The sequence below is a fragment of the Marmota monax genome, unplaced genomic scaffold (assembly GCF_021218885.2).
Source record: "Marmota monax isolate L192 unplaced genomic scaffold, Marmota_monax_Labrador192_F-V1.1 WCK01_AAM20220418_F8-fsc00019, whole genome shotgun sequence".
Taxonomy (NCBI): Eukaryota; Metazoa; Chordata; class Mammalia; order Rodentia; family Sciuridae; genus Marmota; species Marmota monax.
Window position 1 is genome coordinate 14,851,072 of NW_026695242.1, and position 19,784 is coordinate 14,870,855.

General features: G+C 39.8%; 1 protein-coding gene across 2 annotated transcripts; it reads right to left on the minus strand.

The window, feature by feature from the left end:
- Nucleotides 1-449: 449 nt before the first annotated feature.
- Nrbf2 (nuclear receptor binding factor 2) lies at nucleotides 450-19,083 on the minus strand. 2 transcript variants are annotated; one of them, XM_046419645.2, is made up of 4 exons: nucleotides 18,872-19,083; nucleotides 9,964-10,048; nucleotides 3,629-3,669; nucleotides 450-1,970 (listed from the first exon to the last, which is right to left on the minus strand). In XM_046419645.2, exons 1-4 carry the CDS (start codon nucleotides 18,899-18,901, stop codon nucleotides 1,263-1,265), a joined length of 864 nt encoding a protein of 287 aa, XP_046275601.1. In that variant the 5' UTR covers nucleotides 18,902-19,083; the 3' UTR covers nucleotides 450-1,262. The 2 variants fall into 2 exon arrangements, with proteins under 2 accessions (XP_046275601.1, XP_046275602.1); XM_046419646.2 differs by lacking the exon at nucleotides 9,964-10,048.
- Between the last annotated feature and the right edge of the window lie 701 nt (nucleotides 19,084-19,784).

The following is a 19,784-nucleotide window of genomic DNA, read 5'->3' on the forward strand; positions in this document are numbered from 1 at the left end:
GTCCCACAATCCCACACAGGAAGTTCATGCTTTAACATACCTAGTGATCTGCAAACAAATGTTTTGTTTACATCCTCCTCTTCTCCAACCCCTTCTCCTGGAAAAAGCACCCACTCACTGTGCTCCACTGGGTGCAGGTGCTACAAGAATAGCTGCAAGCTGCCTAGAGCAGCCCTGGGCAGTTTCCAGGTGAGGTCCACCAAAGAAAGGCTTGGAACATTTAACTCTTGGGGATTTCCACTTGATTTTACCCAAAATTTCCTCAGGAAATTCTACACTCCCCTTCACCACCTTTACAGGGGAAAGGGATTGCAAAACAACAGGGGAAAATCCTTAACACACCAAAATAATAATTTGATACCATCTGCTTAAATTCCTATTCAAAGTTTACAATAGCCAGAAGCCACACAGTTCCTTGCTTTTCAACCACCAACAAGTCAACAAAGGTATAAAACACAATTACTTTATTGATTTCTTAAAATCAAATACTGCCGACTAGCATTACTTCCACTTATGCATCATTAAAAACAAAGGATCATTCCTTATTATTTTTAAGTGATGCATTATATAACAAACAAAGTTAGAACTTAAAATGCACCCTGATTAATTATGTAAACTGGTAATCTTTTAAAAAAGCATAACTAATAATTTGGTTCCTTCCTTCATAAAATGGAAATTTAAATATTTCTCCTGATAGTCTTGAGGTTATCATTATGTTATTAGTGCAAAATGTGGCACATATAGTTTCATCTAGAAAGGTGTGTATCCTATACACCTTACTTAAACAAAATGTGCATAACAAAATGCATACAGTCAATGCATGATAGAAAGCATGTTTCAAATACAAGGCAGCCCCTCAGGCCACCATATTATTTAGGTTTTACATTATCATTTATGGCATTATAGATTAATTATACATAACACACTTTTTTTTTTATACATTTTAACCCTGAAGAAAAATAACTGGTGCTTGAGAAAATTATTCCAGGTAGCCATTTGGTTTGTATCAGGAGAAAGTGAACCTCCAAGAGTTTACTGTCTGCCAGGTGGGAACCATTAGCTCGAGTGGGTAGATCAGATATGCAATATATTTCACAGTGACTGTTTCCCACATCCTGGCAATGCTGCTCCTGCCAGTCAGCCAGATGGTAAAGCACATCTGGAATTACCCTTGTATGTGGTTTTCCCTTTTTTATTTTTTCTTCTTTTCTGGATTAACTGTGTTGCTGAATTTCTTCTGATCTCTCCAAAAGCCTTCCATTTTAATTATTCATAAGTCCTTTCAGAAAATCCTCAGATAGCTCCATAAGTGGAAGTTCTGGAGATGGAAAATCCAAGGGAGGAAGATTGGGTATTGGAATATCCTTGGCTTTCCCAGTATTTGCTGCAAATTTCTGCCAGGATGAAGAAGCTGTAGCAGTGTCTGAATGTGGTGGCAAGCTCCATAACTCCGACTTTTCTACAAAATCAGCATCCACATCCAGCTCCTTATCTACTGGACCTTTTAGAAGTCTGGCTTTTTCAGCCTTTAGTTGTTTATTTTCTTTCCTTAATCTTTCATTCTCAGCCACAAGGAACTCCACATGCCTCTTCAAATCTGCAATTTTGGTTGCCTGCTCCTCAATAATTGTTTTATCATCCTTCGGGGCTTTGCTTCCAATACATGGCTCTGTTGGCTCACTCTTTTGCTGAAGTAAAAATAGTAGTGTGTCTGGATCCCTGTCAAAAACTCCCTGAATTTCAGGGAGGTGTTTCTCTGTAGAAGGGCTGTACTTCTGAGATAGAAGGGGACTCTGGCCCTCTGCTTCCTCAGCAGAGGGTTTGTGAGATGCCTGAAGATGGGTAGCTACGTCCTTGTCTGTGTTCTGAGCTTTTGATCGTTCTTCACGCTTTGCCCTTTTCCACCTCTCCTGGATGAGGAGGAGCTGTTTCATGTGGCTATCCCTTTGTAATTCCAGTGATAAATGAGCCTGTTTCACAAAAGGAAAAGTATAATTTGCAGAATTTAATATTGGAAGCTTTTTACTGTTAATATATGCTATTCCAAGAGCCTTTCTGACTTAACACTCAAAATTTTTATGTTTGCAATTCAGTAAAGATTCAATATCAAAATAACATAAATTAGAGAAAGGTGTATTTTTTTACTTGATTGAAAGTACCATTAAGTCAAAATCCTAATCTCAATAAATACTTCAGACTTTTTCTGACGGTGCCTTACACTTCTACCATCTGCAATGCCATGCCATTTGTAATCAGCTTAAAATTAGAAATCTTTTCTCTTTAGACCTCAGTTCTATAGTAACCAAAAAGAAAAGTCTTCCTGTTAACAGAGATTTAGAAAGCTCAATGCAGGCAGATACCAATAGCAGGTTCTATAATATCAAAGACACAATGTTAAATATCCTATGATTCAGTGTTAAGAGTCAAGTGGGTTTTCCCTGCTACTGATATCCCTCTCAGAAATTATCTCCTTATTTCAGTTAGACATACACGTACTAAGTACTTCCTAGGTACCTGACATTTTACAATCAAGAAATCAGAAGCCAGGTTTGGTGGCACATGTCTATAACCCCTGCTACTTAGGAGGCTAAGGCAGGAGAATCACAAATTCAAGGCGAGCCTGGGGAACTTACCAAGACCCTGTCTCAACATTTAAAATAGGGCTGGTGATGTAGCTCAATGGTAGAGCACCTGTCTAGTGTTTTTAAGGCCCTGAATTCAACTCAGACCACTGTTTAAAAAAAAAACAAAAAAGAATCTTTGGATAAAGGTATTTTTTAAACCTCAACAAGCCTTCCCCTAGCATAGAAAATAAAAGTCACTGGTGAAACAAATTTTGAAGTTAAGAACTGTTTAACATAAGGCAGGGGACACAGTGGTACAAGAAGCCTGTAATCCAACCATTTGGGAGGCTTAGGAAGATCAAAAGTTTAAAGCCAACTTGGGAAACTTAACCAGACCCTGGTCACAAAATAAAAATAAATAAAAAGGGCTGGAAGGATGTGGTCCATAGGTAGAGCAACCCCTAGGTTCAATCACCAGTACAGGGAGGAAGGAAGTAAAAAATAAAGAAAAAAAGAATTGTCTAAGAATTCAAGAACAGACAAATGGGAGACTTTATATTTAAAAAATCTTCAACAAGCAGTTTTATCCAATTGGATCCAGGCATGGTGGCGCACACCTGCAATCCCAGCAGCTCAGGAGCCTGAGGCAGGAGGACCACAAGTTCAAAACCAGCCACAGCAATTAGGGAGGCATAAACAACTTAGCAAGACCCTGTCTCTAAATAAAAAATAAAAAGAGCTGGGGATATGGCTTAGTGGTTAAATGCCCCTGGGTTCAATCCCAGGCACTAAAACAAACAGCCCAACGATGGTCAAATATGAGCTACTAACAGGATGCAAGTTTCTGCATGCTTAAAAGAACAGGAATGAGGTTGGGGGAAGGTCGGGAGAAAGTTGTTTTCTGCATACCATGACATCAGCAGTTCACTTAGTTTGCACATTTTACACATTTTTGATATAGCACTTAAAGAGGGGTAAAATGCTTTATTTTACACACAATTCGAGTCTCCATTAAAAAAAAATCTTTTTAAAATTTTGCTGTAAACATTAAGAACATGTCTTACCTGCTCAGACTTGGTCAGCTTCATAGCATCAGAAAGATATGCTTGCCCAAAAAAAAAAAAGGAACATTAATATATGAGTATCATCCTATAATTACCAGGTAAAAGAAGTTTTGATATTTCTCACACAGAAAAAAAAAATGATCTTACAAGCAGTAATGCTATGATTAGATTTTGGAACGTTTTTTTTGCTACAATACTGGTGAATGATCCCAATGACTAAACAGGGGTGAGAGCTCCTCCACCATAGCCCTTTATATTTTGAGATAGTGTCTTGCTAAATTGCTGTGATTGGCCTGGAACTTGTGATCCCCCTGCCTCAGCTTCCCCAGTCTCTGGGATTACAGGTATTCGATACCATAACTGGCAGGTTTCTATGCTTTAAAATCCCTATAGAAGGGCTGGGGATGTGGCTGAGTGGTAGAGTTCTTGCCTAGCATGTGGAGACCTACATTTGATCCCCACCATTAAACAAAAACAGAAACACTACAGATTTTACAATTAAAGACCTGAAGATGATTTCATTTGAAAAATAATGTTTAGAGAGGATTAAAAAGTAATAAGAACCAGGCAGGTAAGGAAGCTGAGGCAAGCCTGGACAACTTAGTTTGTCTCAAAAAAATATAAAAATAGCTGGGGATATAGTTCAGTGGTAAAGCATCCCTGGCTGGGTTCAATTCTCAGTACTTAAAAAAAATTAACAAGAACCTGTTAGGTACTTAGGCCAAAATAACTCCCATTTTGAAAATTAGCACCTGCCCACCCAGGCATGACCTTCCTGTTAGGCCCATCCCCAAAGACTCCCTAACTACCAAAACCATAGCAAAGGCACCAAATAACAACCACAGGGTTTTTTTTAACTACTCCATTGTACCTGACTATATATTTAAAAGACGATCTTTTCCAGCAGGCTGTGCACCTTGCAGAAGGGCAGCCTAGTAGATATTCTCTGTCAATAAACCTTTGCTTGAACTCAATCAGATGTATGTCTCATGGATATTTGCTCCAGCTACCCTAACAAAACCTTTCAGACCAGGTGCAGTGAAAAGCATCTATAATCCCAGCAGCTCTGGAGTCTGAGGCAGGAGGATCTCAAGTCCACAGCCAGCCTCATCAACTTAGCGAGGCCCTAAGCAACTCAGCAAGGCCATGTCTAATAATAAAAAAGGGCTAGGGATGTTGCTCAGTGGTTAAGTACCCCAGGTTCAATCCCAGGTACCAAAAATAACAATAACCACAACTCTCTGATCTCAGACTCAAACTCTGGGTGACTTAATTTGAAGTAAATCCTTACTTTTCCTTTTTTGGTTGACTGCTAGGAGTCTGTTATGTTTTGAGTCTTAAATGCCCCAGAAAGCTCAAGTGTTGAAGGCTTGTTCCCCAGCTATTGGCACCATGGGAAGTTGTTGGAATCTTTAAGGGGTAGGGCTTAGTTAAAGGAAATTGGGTGACTCAGGATTTGACGTGAAAGGCATATGTGCCCCCATCCCCCTCCCCTCTCTGCTTTCCATTACCATGAAGTGAGCAGCTTTGCTCTACCACATATTTCACCATGATGTTCTCCCTTGCCACAGGCCCAAAACAACAGGGCCAATAAAACAGTAACTGAAACCATGAACCCAACAAACCTTTCCTCCTTTCAAGTTGAATTTCTCAGTTATGAAAACCTACCACAGAAAATTGGTAACAAAAAGCAGCAAAGTCTTTGCTATGACTATACCTAATCATGGCTGAGAAATCTTTGAAATTGGGATGGAGGAGGTGTCATGGTTTACAGATGTTGACTACAGAAGCTTACAATGTTGTAAACAGAGCTTAATGTGCAATTCTGGTGGGAACTCAGAAGACCAGAATGCTGATAAGAATGTGTAAACTAAAGGCCAAGCTCATGAGGTTTCAAACAGAAATAAGGAGCCTATTAAGAACTGTACTAGAGGCCATTCATGTTACATTCTGGAAAAGAACTAGTCTACATTTTATGTATGCCAAGATAATGTGAGGCTGAATTTGAAAGAGATGAACTAATTAACCTGGTGGAAGAAATTTCAAGGCAGTGGGGGAGCCCTACTCCCACAGAGCCAGGGAATTGTTTTCTTTGCGTTCATCTTTCAAAGGAATCAGAGTCTGCCATAGCTGTGGTCGAAGCAGGCCAGCTACTGCTCCAGCTGGTAGCAGACCTTGTCATCCATACAATGGTGCTTTTGCAAGCATGAAGAATACAGGAGTTATGACATGGGATCAGGGGCGCTCCCATCAAGACTTCAATCAGCATGTGGCAGTCACAGCCGCCACCAAGTAGCCCCTTAGAAGGCAATGTGTGAATCTGTAAGAGTGAAGCTAAAGCTGCAATGGAGACAGACCCCGGAAGTCAGAGATGCCAGGAATGTAGAATGACTGCCAAGGGAAGTCACAGGCAGAGAGCAGAGCCAGCCAGAGTGAGTGGCCACATGCACTACAGACGGCAAAACCAGGAACAGGGCTGCCTAAACCCTTTGGAGTTCACATATCACTGTGTCCCAATGCAGCACATGAAGCTACAGAACTTAGTATTTGCCCTGCTGGGTTTCTGTCTTGATTTGGTCCAATCCCTTCCTTCTTTCTGTGGTCCTATTCCTCCCATTTGGAATGGGAATGTCTATCCTATGCCACTGTACATTACAAGTCTGTAACTTGTTAAATATTCCAGTGGCTCACAACCAAGTTTGTCTTGAGTCTCTCTAGTAGACTTTGGATTTGGACAATTGAGTAATAACGGAACTGTTAAGACTTTGGGGACTCTTTATGATAGAATAAATGCATTTTGTATCACGAGATGGACATAAGCTTCTGGGGGCCGGCAGCAGAATATTATGGTTTAGAATTGAATGCCCCCTTGAAGGCTCATGTGTTGATGGTTTGATCCCCAACTGATGGCACTATGGGGAGGGAGGTAACAAACTCTGTGGAAGGGGGTGTGTCACGGAAGGAAGTTAGGCCATGGAGGGCATGCCCTTGAGGGGGATACTGGCCCCAGCTCCTTCCTCTCCCTCTGCTTCTCAAGGCCATGAGATGAGCAATTTGCTTTACTACACACTCCCTACCATTAAGTTCTGCCTCACTGAAGGCCAAAAAAGATGGGTCTGAATGACCATGGACTGAAATCTCTGAAATTTTTAAGCAAAAATTAACCTTTCCTCCTTCTAAATCGATTTTCTCAGGAATTTTGTCAATGTCAAAAACAACATAAAGAACTAATCGTAAGTTCTATAAATATTCAAACTCATGGTACATTTTGAGGTTTATAATCTCAGTCTGTTTTCCATTTTGTGCTTCTATGGATTTCTTCATTTACTTATTTTTACTTACATTCTGTATTTCGTTGTTTCTCTGTGAGACATTTTAAATATTTTTTGGAACAAGGTGGGGTATAAATAACATTAATAATGGATCTATTAGTTCCTATATTTTGTTCACTATAAACTTTTTGGTATGCCTCATCCCTACATTAAGTCCCTTTTCCCCCTTCTGCAGATACAAGGCACTGCTTTCTGCCTGATCTTTATTTGTATATTTTAATGATTTTCCGATTTCACACTTAGAAATGTCTGCTAGGTTCTACCATTCCTGAGATGCAAATTAATTAGACATTCCTTGTCCAAGGAAAAAACAGGTGATTATAGTTTTGATCCAGCCATATTTGCCAAATTTACATTTTTTCTTCACTTTGTTCTCGTCCTTTGTTCCTATACTAATTTTGCATAGCTTGTGTATTTTTCTTCGTTAACATTTAAATCCGTTGAGAAGTTCTATCTGCTCTGCTACTGTTCGGATTCACTGTGGATGAATTTTCTTAGTTATTCCCATCTACCTGCATACATTTTATCTCCTTGTCTGAACTACACTTTGCTTTATCCACTTCCTTTTTTGGTACCAGGTATCAAACCAAAGGGCACTTATAACTACTGAACCACATTCCCCAGCTCTTATTTTTATTTTATTTAGAGACAAGGCCTTGCTGAGTTGCTTAGGGCCTCACTTTTGCTGAGGCTGGCTTTGAACTCGCAATCCTCCAGTCTCAGCCTCCTGAGCTGCTGGAATTACAGCTGCGTGCCACAGCACCAGCTGTTTTATCTACTTTCTTTAACAAATAGAATAGCTTTTGCAAAACTAAGGAAATGCCTCCCTTTGTAGAGTCTTAAAACAGTATAATGCAGCGGTGCATACCTATAATCCCACCAGTTAGGGAGGCTGAGGCAGGAGAATCAAGAGTTCAAAGTTAGCCTCAGCAATTCAGTATAAGGCCCTAAGCAACTCTGAGATCCTGTCTCAAATCAAACAATGGCTAATGATATAGCCAAGTGATGAAGTGCCCCTGGGTTAAGTCCCAAGTAATTAAGTAATAAAAAAAAATAAAAATAAATCTCAACTAGGCACTGGAGGCGAGGGCCACATGGGGTATAAGATATTGAAAACTGGGGCACTTAACCATTGAGGCACATCCCTAGCCTTTTTATTTTTAATTTTGAGACAGGGCCTTGTTAATTTATTAGGGCCTCCCTTATTGCTGAGGCTGGCTTTGAATTTGCAATCCTCAACTCAGCCTCCCAAGTCACTGGGATTATAAGCATGTGCCACATGCCTGTTTTCTATTTGGCATTTTTAAGTTATTTTAGAAGGGGAAAAAAAAAAAAACTTTCAATCTGATTGCATAGTGATAGATTTCCTCCAAAAATTCAAAACAGGAACAAATGCTCACCAAGAGAAATTTGGGAAAAGAATATGTATCTCAGGAAAAAAAACTAACAATTCTAATTAAACTGCTTCCTCCAAATATGAAACAAGGCAAATATTTAAAGTAGATATTAAGAAATGATGGGGACAGGAACTAAGAAAATCTGAGGAACCTATTACTTCTTCCAGCCAGGCATGTTAGTGCATGCCTATAATCCCAGAGACTGGGGAGGCTGAGGCAGGAGGCTCACAAGTTCAAAGCCAGCCCCAGCAACTTAGTGAAGCCCTAAGCAACTCAAGGAGACCCTATCTCAAAATATAAAAAGGGATGGGGATGTGGCTCAGTGGTTCATAGGCAACTTCAATCCCAGGTACCAAAATAAACAAAAAAACCTGTTGTGAATAAGTCAATTTAGAAAACAATGAGCTCATTCCAACATATCAATTTTGCAACTCTAAAACACAACTCATGGCTGTTTTCTTTGATATTTTTTAATTGTAGGTGGACACAATACCTGCATTTTGTTTATTTTTATGTGGTGCTAAGGATCGAACCCAGTGCCTCACACATGCCAGAGGAGTGTGTTACCACTGGGCCATAAAACCAAGTCGAAACTCCAAATCAGCGGAGTTGGATTTACTAATCACATTAAGTTCTATCTCCATGATTAAAGCTAATATGATTGAACAGGCTATCATCTTTTTTAACCTAAGAATGTCACAGAATTTAGACTAGGTCAGGGTGGTATTTGAAGCCCTATAGCAGTTTCAATTATTCAAATATCAGGTTAGGATGAATGCAAGTTTTTTTCCCTTTATTTATTCAGTTAGCTGGATTTTTTGGTTTTGTTGTTGTTGTTTTGGTACTGGGAAGTGAACCCAGAAGCATCTCAACCACTGAGCTACATCCCCAGTGCCTTCTCAGTTTTTATTTTGAAACAGGGTTGAAGTTGCTTAGGGCCTTGCTATGTTGCTGAGGCTGGCCCAGAACTTGCAACCCTCCTCCCCAAGTTTAACAAATTGCTGGGATTACGGATGTGTGCTTATGGAACTCATATGTAACATGACTTAAACAGTTAAACAATATGTTGCTTTTGTAGTGACTAAAATTTAATAATCCAATGGATAACAAAATATGGTTTAGGAAAGATTTAACAATACTGAATTCACAAGAGTTAATGTTGTACAAAACCCCCATAAAACTCACCATAAAAATATACAGATTTATGTGGTACCTGCCATGTGCTCATCCTGCAGCACAAATGTCAAGTGTTTGAAACCTAGACTCCTTTAAACAATATCTACTATGAATTGGCAGACTTCTTGCAATTGGCTCCTAAGTCTTTAGGAACACAGCTATGTTCCTAAAGAACTATATACCAGGGTGCCATTTATGCCATCTTCATGTTTCAGACAGAAGAGTGGTTTAGGAGAAGCTGGGAAATCCATGATATTTGAAAAATACTCTTAAGCTAATTTTCTTGGTGATCAGCAGTGTCTAACATGCATATGCAGGACAAAAAACACAACTGTTGTGATTTTCATTCTAAATAAAGTGGTCAGAGATACTGGGAAAAATAAATTGCTCTTCATTTTTACAATCAGTATTTCTTAAAAAGACAACTTACCCGCAGCCTTCTTGTGACAAGAAATAGCCTCTTCGTATTTCCCTGCAGCTAATAAACGGTCTGCTCGTCTGCTCTGCTGATGAGCCTAGAAGACAAACATCTATAAATTACTATTAAGTACAAAAAATGATTTTAGAAAACAACAACAGAGGTTGAGGTGGAACACCTACTTACTGTAAGGCTCTGGGTTCCATCACAAGCAACTTCCCCCAAAACAAACCAACCTTTTAACAACCTTTTTATCTTTTTAACAAGATAAATGATACTGTTTGTTGTCACACCTCAAATCATCATTAAAGCTGTATCTATACCAGGATCTATGAAAAGAGTAGATAGAACCTAAAACTACTGCATCTAAATAAACCCTCTTCCAGTTAATACCAGGCACTTCAATGACCCACATTCTTCCACTCCTGAGGTTAACTAGAAAGAGTCACAATTATAATCTGTTACTCAAAATGTATTTTTTAAATTTTTAAAACTTCTTTCAAAATAAGAGTTATTTCATAGACAATTCCACTAGTCTTAGAGTAGGAAGAGGGAGTAGGGAGGTATAGACGAACTCTAGATAGGGCAGAGGGATTGGAGAGGGGAAGGGAGGAGGCATGGGGTTACAAATGATGGTGGAATGTGATGGTCATTATTATCCAAAGTACATGTATGAAGACACAAACTGGTGTGAATACACTTTGTATACAACCAGAGATATGAAAAACTGCTCTATAAGTGTAACAAAAACTATAATGCGTTCTGTCGTCATATATGAATTTTAAAAAATTTTAAAAAAGCTATTCAGAAAACCACTTATCATATGGTAAAATTTAACTTTTATTATTATCAATTCATTCTTCCCTGTCAACATAAAGCTGCTATTTGTCTCAAAAATGAGAAATCTGCTGGGCATGGTGGTATTTGCCTATAATCCTAGCTCCTTAGGAGGCTGAGGCAGGAGAATAACAAGCTCAAGGTCAGCCTCAGCAACTTAATGAGATGCTATCTCAAAATAAAAAGAACTGGGGATGTAGTTCAGTGCTAAAGCATCCCTGGGTTCAATCCCTGGGACCATTTAAAAAGGTAAAGAAAAAATGTGTACACTTGAGGCACTATGATACCAAAACCTAGTATTAAAGTGATTTTTTTTTTAAATTAGATACAACTCACCAAAAGAACAAAGACAAACTACAAAATTCTATAAGCAAATAACTTAAGTATCCCCAAATGTAAAGGTAAACAGATTAAATAAGCAATACTGGCCTTTTATTTATATATTTTCATGGTACTAAGGATTAAACCCAGAAGCACTTTACCACTGAGCCACATCTCCCAGTCCTTTTAAAATTCTGAGACAGGGCCTTGCTAATTTGTTTAGGGCCTCACTAAGTTGCTAAGGCTGGCCTCAAACTTGTGATCCTCCTGCCTATGCCTCCTGAATTGCTGAGATTACAGGCATGTGCCATCATGTCTGGCTATTGTATGAATTTTAACCAGAGTCAGACTAAGCAAAAAATATGTCAGAACACATGTTTTCAGGTACCTAAAAATGACAGGCTCTGGGGAAAAGAGAATATACATAATGAAGAAAACCAGTAGACACAAGCAGTTATGATTAACATTATTTCTCTAATGAATATATTCTGATAGTATTGTAAGGCTTTTCCTTGAAATCCCACAGACCCTCATAACAAGGAGTGGCACAGTGTAGACCTATCCCTACCAAGAATCAGGGGCTCTGGTATCAAATTCTTGCTCTCCCACTGAACCAGTTAATTTATTCCAACCTTCAGGGCCCATTTGCTGACCTGTAAAATGATGGATTTGGACCAGATCCATGGTCCTGAAGTTTTAAAGTGAATTCAAATCGTGAGCACTAGGTGAAGATGCAAATTCTGGGTCATTAGGTTTGGAATAAGGCTTGAGATTTTACAAAGGTATAGCTAGGTTTATAGCTGCTGGCTCACAGACACATTTTACGAGGCAAAAACAAGATGCTATTTGAGATTACTGTACTCTAGTACTGTCTCTATGATCTTTGTGCCTTTGTGGACTCAATCACTTTCTACCTCGTGCTATGGATTTTTGTGCGGCTCCCTAATTAAACTTTAAGCTCTGATGACAAAATAAATGGTTACTTGAACTTCTGAGCAAGAACAAAAAGTTCCCAATAGGTGAAGTCAGGACTTCATAGCTCTCCCATCTTCCCTAAAACTTCCCCACGGAAAACTCTAATCTCCAACTCTGCCCATTCAGGATTTACCTCTCACTATAGTATCAGATATAACATATTCTAATAAACACACTCACCTATTTAGGTTATTTCACACCTCAGCAAATTCCTTTTTTTTTAAGTATAGTTGCTATTAAATTCTTATTAAACATCTACCAAGTGCAGACAGGGTAGAGCCCAGGTTCCAGCTTGAACACTTTTATAGACACGAGCTTGGCTTTAACTATCTGCCTCAATTTTCTTATCTATACAATGAGTTATTGTGAAAATTAAACTAATTAGCAACCCCTACATGGTTTGTTATACTAAGTACCATGATAAACAATGAAAGTGGAGTTTTTTATCACCAAGAAGTTGACAATAAACAGTGGGACACACCTATAATCGCAGCAACTTGGCAGGCTGAGGCAGGAGGGGCACAAGTTTGGGATCAGCCTCCAAAATTTAGAGAGGCCCTAAGCAATTTAAGAGAATCATGTTTCAAAACTTGGGGGGGGGGGGGGAGTTAAAAAATAAGCCAGACATGGTTGTACACTCCTATAATCCCAGAGGTTGGGGAGGCTGAAGCAGGAGGATCACAAATTCAGAGCCAGCCTCAGCAATGGTGAGGCACTCCGTAAATCAGTGAGACCCTGTCTCTAAATAAAATTACAAAACAGGGCTAGGGATGTGGCTCGGTGGTTGAGTCCCCGAAGTTAATCCCCAGTAATCAAAATGGAAAAAAATAAATAAATAAATAAAAACATCTGGGTGATGTGGTGCACACGTGTAATCCCAACAGTGCAAGAGAATGAGGCAGGAGGAGTCTGAGTTCAAAGCCAGCCTCAGCAATTTAGCGAGGCCCAAAGCAACTCAGGGAAATCCTGTCTCTAAATAAAATATTTTTAAAAGACCGGGGATGTGGCTCCATGGAAAACATCACTGGGTTCAATCCCCTGTACCCCCTCCCCAAAAGAGTGACAACATAGTTGAGCAGACTACATTAAAGTACATTTTTTTAATAACTAAAGATATGGCAGGAAACCTATTTTGGTAGTAATTTTCTTATTTTTAAAAGAATCATTAAAGATTTCCCTCCCATTTTAAAACAGTTCTCCTTAAATACTATTCTTAATAGAATCAAGCCATTAAAAGTAGTTAAGTCTAGCCAGGTGTAATGATGCAAACCTGTAATCCCCGCTGAGGCAGGACTGTAATCCCAGTCTCAGCAATGTAGAAAGACCCCATCTCAAAAAAAAAAAAAAAGAAAGAAAGAAAGAAAGGAAAGGAAAAGTAGTACATCTATAAATTTTTGTTATTTCAAAGTAAAAATTATAAAATTTTTTATAACCCATGACTCCTATGTTACAATACTCATGTTGCCTTGTCCTCTAGACACCTAAAGAATCCCATCCAGATTTTTGTTGTTGTTTGTTTTATGTGGTGCTAGAGATTGAACCCAGGGTCTTGTGCATGAGACGCAAGCACTCTACCAACTGAGCTATATCCCCAGCCCCCAGATTTCAATCTTAGAATCAGATACTATGTTAATAATGTCTCAAGAGGTTGTAACTAATGTGACATTAAGAAACTTGGAAACACAGGTGGAAACAGGTCTGTAAAAAGAAGTGAAGCCGTCAGCCTAAAGAGTCAGAGAATCCTGTCTGAATCTGAAGCTCCCTATGTTCTTAGACCTGCTATATGTTCTATATGTTCTATACCCCTGCTTTTCCTGTTCCTTTGTTTAGAGTCCAATAAATCATCTCTTTTGGCTTAAGCTGATTTCAAATGGGTTTTCATCATTTGCAACCAACAAAAACCTGGCAAATATAACCTGTTACTAAGTGGCTGATCTCACTAACAAATACTTTCTTTCTACCTCTACAGGCTTTGTTTTTGGAACTGGGGATTGGACCCAGGAGCACTTAACCACTGAGCTACAACCCCAACTCTTTTTGCTATCTTTTTTAATTTTGAGATAGGGTCTCACTAAATTGCTGAGGCTGGTCTAGAACCTAGAATTTTCCTACCTTAGCATCCCAAGTTACTAGGATTTACAAGAATGTGCACCTGACTATAGGCCACTTTCAAAATACACATTACACACTGCACTCTTACCCAAAGAAAAACAGTATTATCTTCTATAACTTTCAATTTATTAGTTCATTTAGGGGAAAGTTGTATACACAAATGAAAAGAAACAAAATGCCAAAAAGTCCGAAGAGGAAAATATACCATACTCCTGACTTTATAGTAGGGTCGTCTATTGGGAGTCATTCACTTCCCCTTCCTTTCTTAATCAATAGAGTCACCTATAGACAACTACCAAGCATTATCTACAACCAATAAGCAGTGAATGGACTACTCAGCATAATAAAAAATTACATTTAAGATACTCAAGTCAGGAGTGGTGGTTTCAATCTCACAATCACTATCCACTCTGAATTTCAATGTTTTCATCTGTAAAATATGAAATACCTCATATAGCTATTAGGAAGACAAGATAAATAATATACATAATGACAGTCTCATCACTTAGTAATTGCTGGATATATTTTAGTGCTCCACTGCCTTTTCCTAGAGTGCTTCCATTAAGCCCTGCCTCACTTGTGACAGGAGATTAATTTTCCCTAGAATTTTCAGGGCAACAAGGAAAGGATTCAAACAGCCCCCTTTACCTTAAAATTTTCACTGCATATAATATGACAGTCACAAAGACTCCAGGTAAATACAAGGCTATTCCTCCTTGGACCAACATAATTATTTTTCTTGGATTAGAACCTCAAAAGCAAGTGGATTCATTTACGTCAAATAAAGAGAGAACTGACTACTCTGGAGGGAAGCTTGGTTATTCAAGAAACATTCCCCCAAAGCTTAGAGACAAACACATAGAAAACATTTTGACCTGCCTTTGTAGCACAGGTGAGTAAATCATGACCAACGGTCATATGTAAATTAAAACCTGACATCATCTCCCAAACTGGCAGTAAACAAACCTAAAAACTAGAAATGATCTCATATAAATTTTTTCCGGTACTGGAAAACTAAAAACTCTCTACCAGTCCTTTTCCCCAATTTTGTAAAATTTTAAGACGAGGTCTCCCTAAATTATCAAGCCTAGCCCAAGAAACCTCAGCCTCTCAAATTGCTTGGATTACAGTAATGTGCTTTGCACCATTTATCTCACATTAAGTTTTAACATCTGTTACCAGCTCACACTACCAAAATTAAATGTATGAAATGAAATGCCTAAATAGACACTAAGAAATTTTATGTTACAATCTTTCCATATTGATAGAACGGAAAGGAAACTCTCTGGGGAAAAAATAATAATAACCAGATGAAACAAACCTATTCAAACTTTTTCTTCAATGGAAGTAAAATTTCTTTTATTTTTCTTTTTAACAACTTTGGGAGGAAAGATGCATTATCTGTACCAATTACCTTTTTTTCCTTGTTTTGGCAATACTGGGGTATTGATAGAACCAGGGGTAGTCTATCACTGAACTACCCCCAGATATTTTTCTTTTTAACGTTGAGACAGAGTATCACTAAATTGCAAAGGCTGGTGACAAACATGTGATCCTCCTGCCTCAGCGGACCAAGCTACTGGATTACAGGTATGCACCACCACTCCCAGCTTGTTCTAGTTAAACAATGGAATGACTATTTCAAATTTTTCCATACCTTAAAAAATTTCATTGTGAGAAATAAGCCTTAGGGCCCTTACTGTAAAACTAACAGAAAAGAATCAATACTACAGCAGAGGCAATAATTGCTGACATAGGATCTACAGTTCAATATAGATAAGGGCCAAGATGAAATGAAAATGAGAACATTAATAGAGAAACATTGCTAAAAAAGGTCATATCAAAATGAGTTTGATCCATATTTTAGTCAGTACCCAATAATATAATATATTAGGTCAATACCTAAGTAATTACTTAATTTCTCTCAATGTAGGTTCATCTGTAAAACTGGGAAAAAGTTCCTACTAAACCTCAAGGATCCCTGAGGACACATGATTATAAATCCATGTAATGATAATCCTGTAATAAGTCCTTATACAATGAACTTGGACAATACTAGAATGTCTTTAGCAAAATTTTGATAGAGGCCTTTCAATTGTACTTAGTAACACAATTTTTTGTTTTGTTCGGTACCAGAGACTGAACCCAGGGGCACTTAACCACCGAGCCACATCCTTTTTATTTTGGGGAGGTACTGGGGATGGAACTCAGGGACACTCAACCACTGAGCCTTATTTTGTATTCTATTTAGAGACAGCTCTGAGTTGCTTAGCTTTTAACTGGCTTTTAACTCCCAATCCTCCTGCCTCAACCTCCCAAGCCCAGCAGCAGGGATTACAGGTGTGCATCACCACGCCCTGCTATTATTTTTTTTTATTTTGAGACAAGGTTTTGCTAGATTGCTTAGGGCCTTACTAAATTGCAGAGGCTGGCTTTGAATTGCCGATGCTCCCGCCTCAGCCTCCAGAGCTGATGGGATTATAGGTGTGTGCCACCACATCCCGGTTCACTTAAAACCCTTCAAGTAAATATCAATCTCTATTCCACTGTTATCTTCCAATAAATAGTTAGGTCATAAATCAGATCTTTCAAATCTCAAATAATTTAAGAATTCAAGATGCCAAACCTGCCACTTGCCACATAGTTTATGGATTATGGAATCGTGCTAATCTTTTAAATAAAATTATTTTCAAAAAATAACACAAATGCCTGTAATCCCAGTGGCCGGGGAGGCTGAGGCAGGAGAATCGTTAGTTTAAAGCTGGCCTCAGAACTTAGCAACTTAGGGGGCTGGGGATGTGGCTCAAGCGGTAGCGCGCTCGCCTGGCATGCGTGCGGCCCGGGTTCGATCCTCAGCACCACATACAGACAAAGATGTTGTGTCCGCCAAATACTAAAAAAAAATAAAATATTAAAAAAAAAAAAAAAAAAGAACTTAGCAACTTAGAATGACTGTCTCTAAATAAAATTACAAAAAAGGACTGGGGATATGGCTCAGTGGTTACGCGTCCCCACTAATTTTTCCGACCCTGTGCTCTATCTACCACAATCACCAGTTTCAGTCTTCTCCTAAGCCATGACACACCTGTAGAGCAGCTGACTGAGACTATGTGGCACACTGCAGCCAAATAAAGTGAAGCTAACTGGAACTGAACCAATGGTCATTTTGCAAGGACACTTGAACTTTGAAGCACTTTGTAAATGGCTGGTTATTTCTAATAATACCCCTATTAAGTTTCAGTATTGAGTCACCCAAGTTTCATTGCAAAATATGTCACCTTAAAACAAGAAAGATACAAGACAGTTTTCTGGCTTTAAAAAACTCCCTAAGGTAGTCCAAAGTTTTTAAGGGTAAACAACAAAGGGGGTAGGGGGCGGGAGAGGGGCCAAAGTAATAAAACTGGAAGAGTTTCCTCAGAACAGCTAACCTGCCACTGCTAAGTTGGAATAATAACTTTAGATGATACCAATGACTTTGAACCATAGCTGTGGGTTAGAAACTTAGGCTTTAAAGCTCAACAAATTCAAAACTGTATAAGTGAGACTTTAAGTTATGGGCTTATGGTCTCATAATAATGGCTAACTCATACTCTACTGTATATCAGATGCAGTACTAAGTGCTTTGCACCTATTTCCTCCTTTAACCCTAACAAAAAACCTGAAACAGAGCGAGATCAAGTAATTTGCCCCAGGTTAGGCAGCAATTAAGTAACAAAGTCAGAATTTATCCAAGCAGTCTGGCTTCAGAAACTATTTTCCTAAACCACCAGGCTCCATTGCTTCTCTATATAGTTTGAACCAGTTCAAGGCTCTTCCAACACAGTAGGATTGAGAGTTCCAATGTGAGAAATTAATCCTCCATAGTTCTTTTTCCCAATTCCCCCAGCACAAATGAACTGCAAGCCCATGACTAAAAAGTTCTTCCTGTCTGCAACCTTAGGTATTCTAAGTTTTATGTCCAATATGTACCCTAGATTAGAAAACTCACAGATGCAGTGGCCAGTCTGGAAAGAACTGTTTTTTATTGCCTAAAAGACATTAGACTACCAGTACTTTTTCTGAGAACAACAAACAGCTTTTATACTTTTATGACGCCTAAAGTGATGAAACTGAGCTACAAACAGGAACGGTCGTGTTTTTTTCCCCAGCTATCCCTAATTTATTCGGGGAGAAGACAGATTTATGAACCCGAACGAATACAATAAATAGGTGAAAAGGAAAACTAGAGTTAAGGGGTTTTACTCCACCTCTCCAAAGTCGGGGAGCTTAGACTCGGGCCCCCTGTTTTGAAACTTACAATCAGCATTACACACCATTTCTGCCCTAGCCAACCCCAGTACCTCCCAGGCTTCAGGGAGGCTGCTACGTGGCGCTTGGAGGCATCTCCTCCGCCACAGCAGAGGAGGGGGCATCCCCAGTAGGCGGCAGCCCCCTCGCCCGGGGCCCTGCGACAGAGGGCGCCGGAGTCAGCGGGAGCTTCTAGGAGGTGGGCAAACTCTGAGGCGGCTCGCCCGGAGCCTCTGTGAACTGAGGGCCTGCCTGCACCCCTCAACCTCTGCGACTGTCCCTGCCAAGACAGCCCCCTGGCCTCAAGGGTCTGCCCGCACTCCGGGGACTGTACCCGACGCCTGAGGCAAAGGCACCCACGGTGGACGCAATCCTATGAGCCACTTACCAGGTTGAGAGGTGCTTCCATTACTTCCATAGACCCCAGCGCGAGCGGCGGCCTGAGGAAGGGGAGCAGCGGCGCCAGGGCACATGGAGGGGAGTAGAAGAAGAGCGCGAGGCAGCCTTGGTGACAGCCGCCCCTCAGCGCGCCCAGAGACTGCGGTGGGCGCAAAGGGAGCAACCACCCTACCACTTCCTTCTCCAGCGCCTCGGGACCGCCCCCTGCGCCGCTGCCGTGGCCACGCACGACGTCATGACATCACTCGCCAGCGGCCGGTTCAAGGTGGGAGTGAGGATGAGGAGTAGGTGGGGCTCACGGAAGGCGGGGCGTCGGCTGATGTCTGCTTGCAGGAGTTTTGTTTTGTTTTTTCCCCACGAAACATTTCTGAAAGGGTAGTCAGATGTTTTGTGAGGAGGTGCAGACTTTTAGTACCTTAAGATAGCTATCTTCTAATATTGACTTCTCTCATTTCCTTCTAGCCTGACTTTTCTCTAAATTCACTCTGCTTAGCTACATCCTCTCTTGCTCTTGTGTACCCACCTTTATCCTTGTACCTGTTGATGTTTTTCAAAAAAAAGATCTGAGGGCTGGGGTGGTAGCTCAGTGGTAGAGCGCTTGCCTAGCACGTCTGAGGCACTGGGTTCAATTCTCAGCACCACATAAAAATAAGTAAATAAATAAAATAAAGGTATTGTGTCCATGAACAACTAAAGAAAAAAAAAGCAAATTTGAGCAAAGTTAAACCATACACTGAACTGAACCACGATGGGAGTTAACGTGAATTATTCAGCAGGGCTCTGCCTTGAAGTTGAACACAAACTAATAAAATAGCATGTGTTACAAATAGCCAAGTATAATGATGCATTTAACAATTACATTCCAAGCCATGACACAAAATTATGTCATGGAATCCACTGAC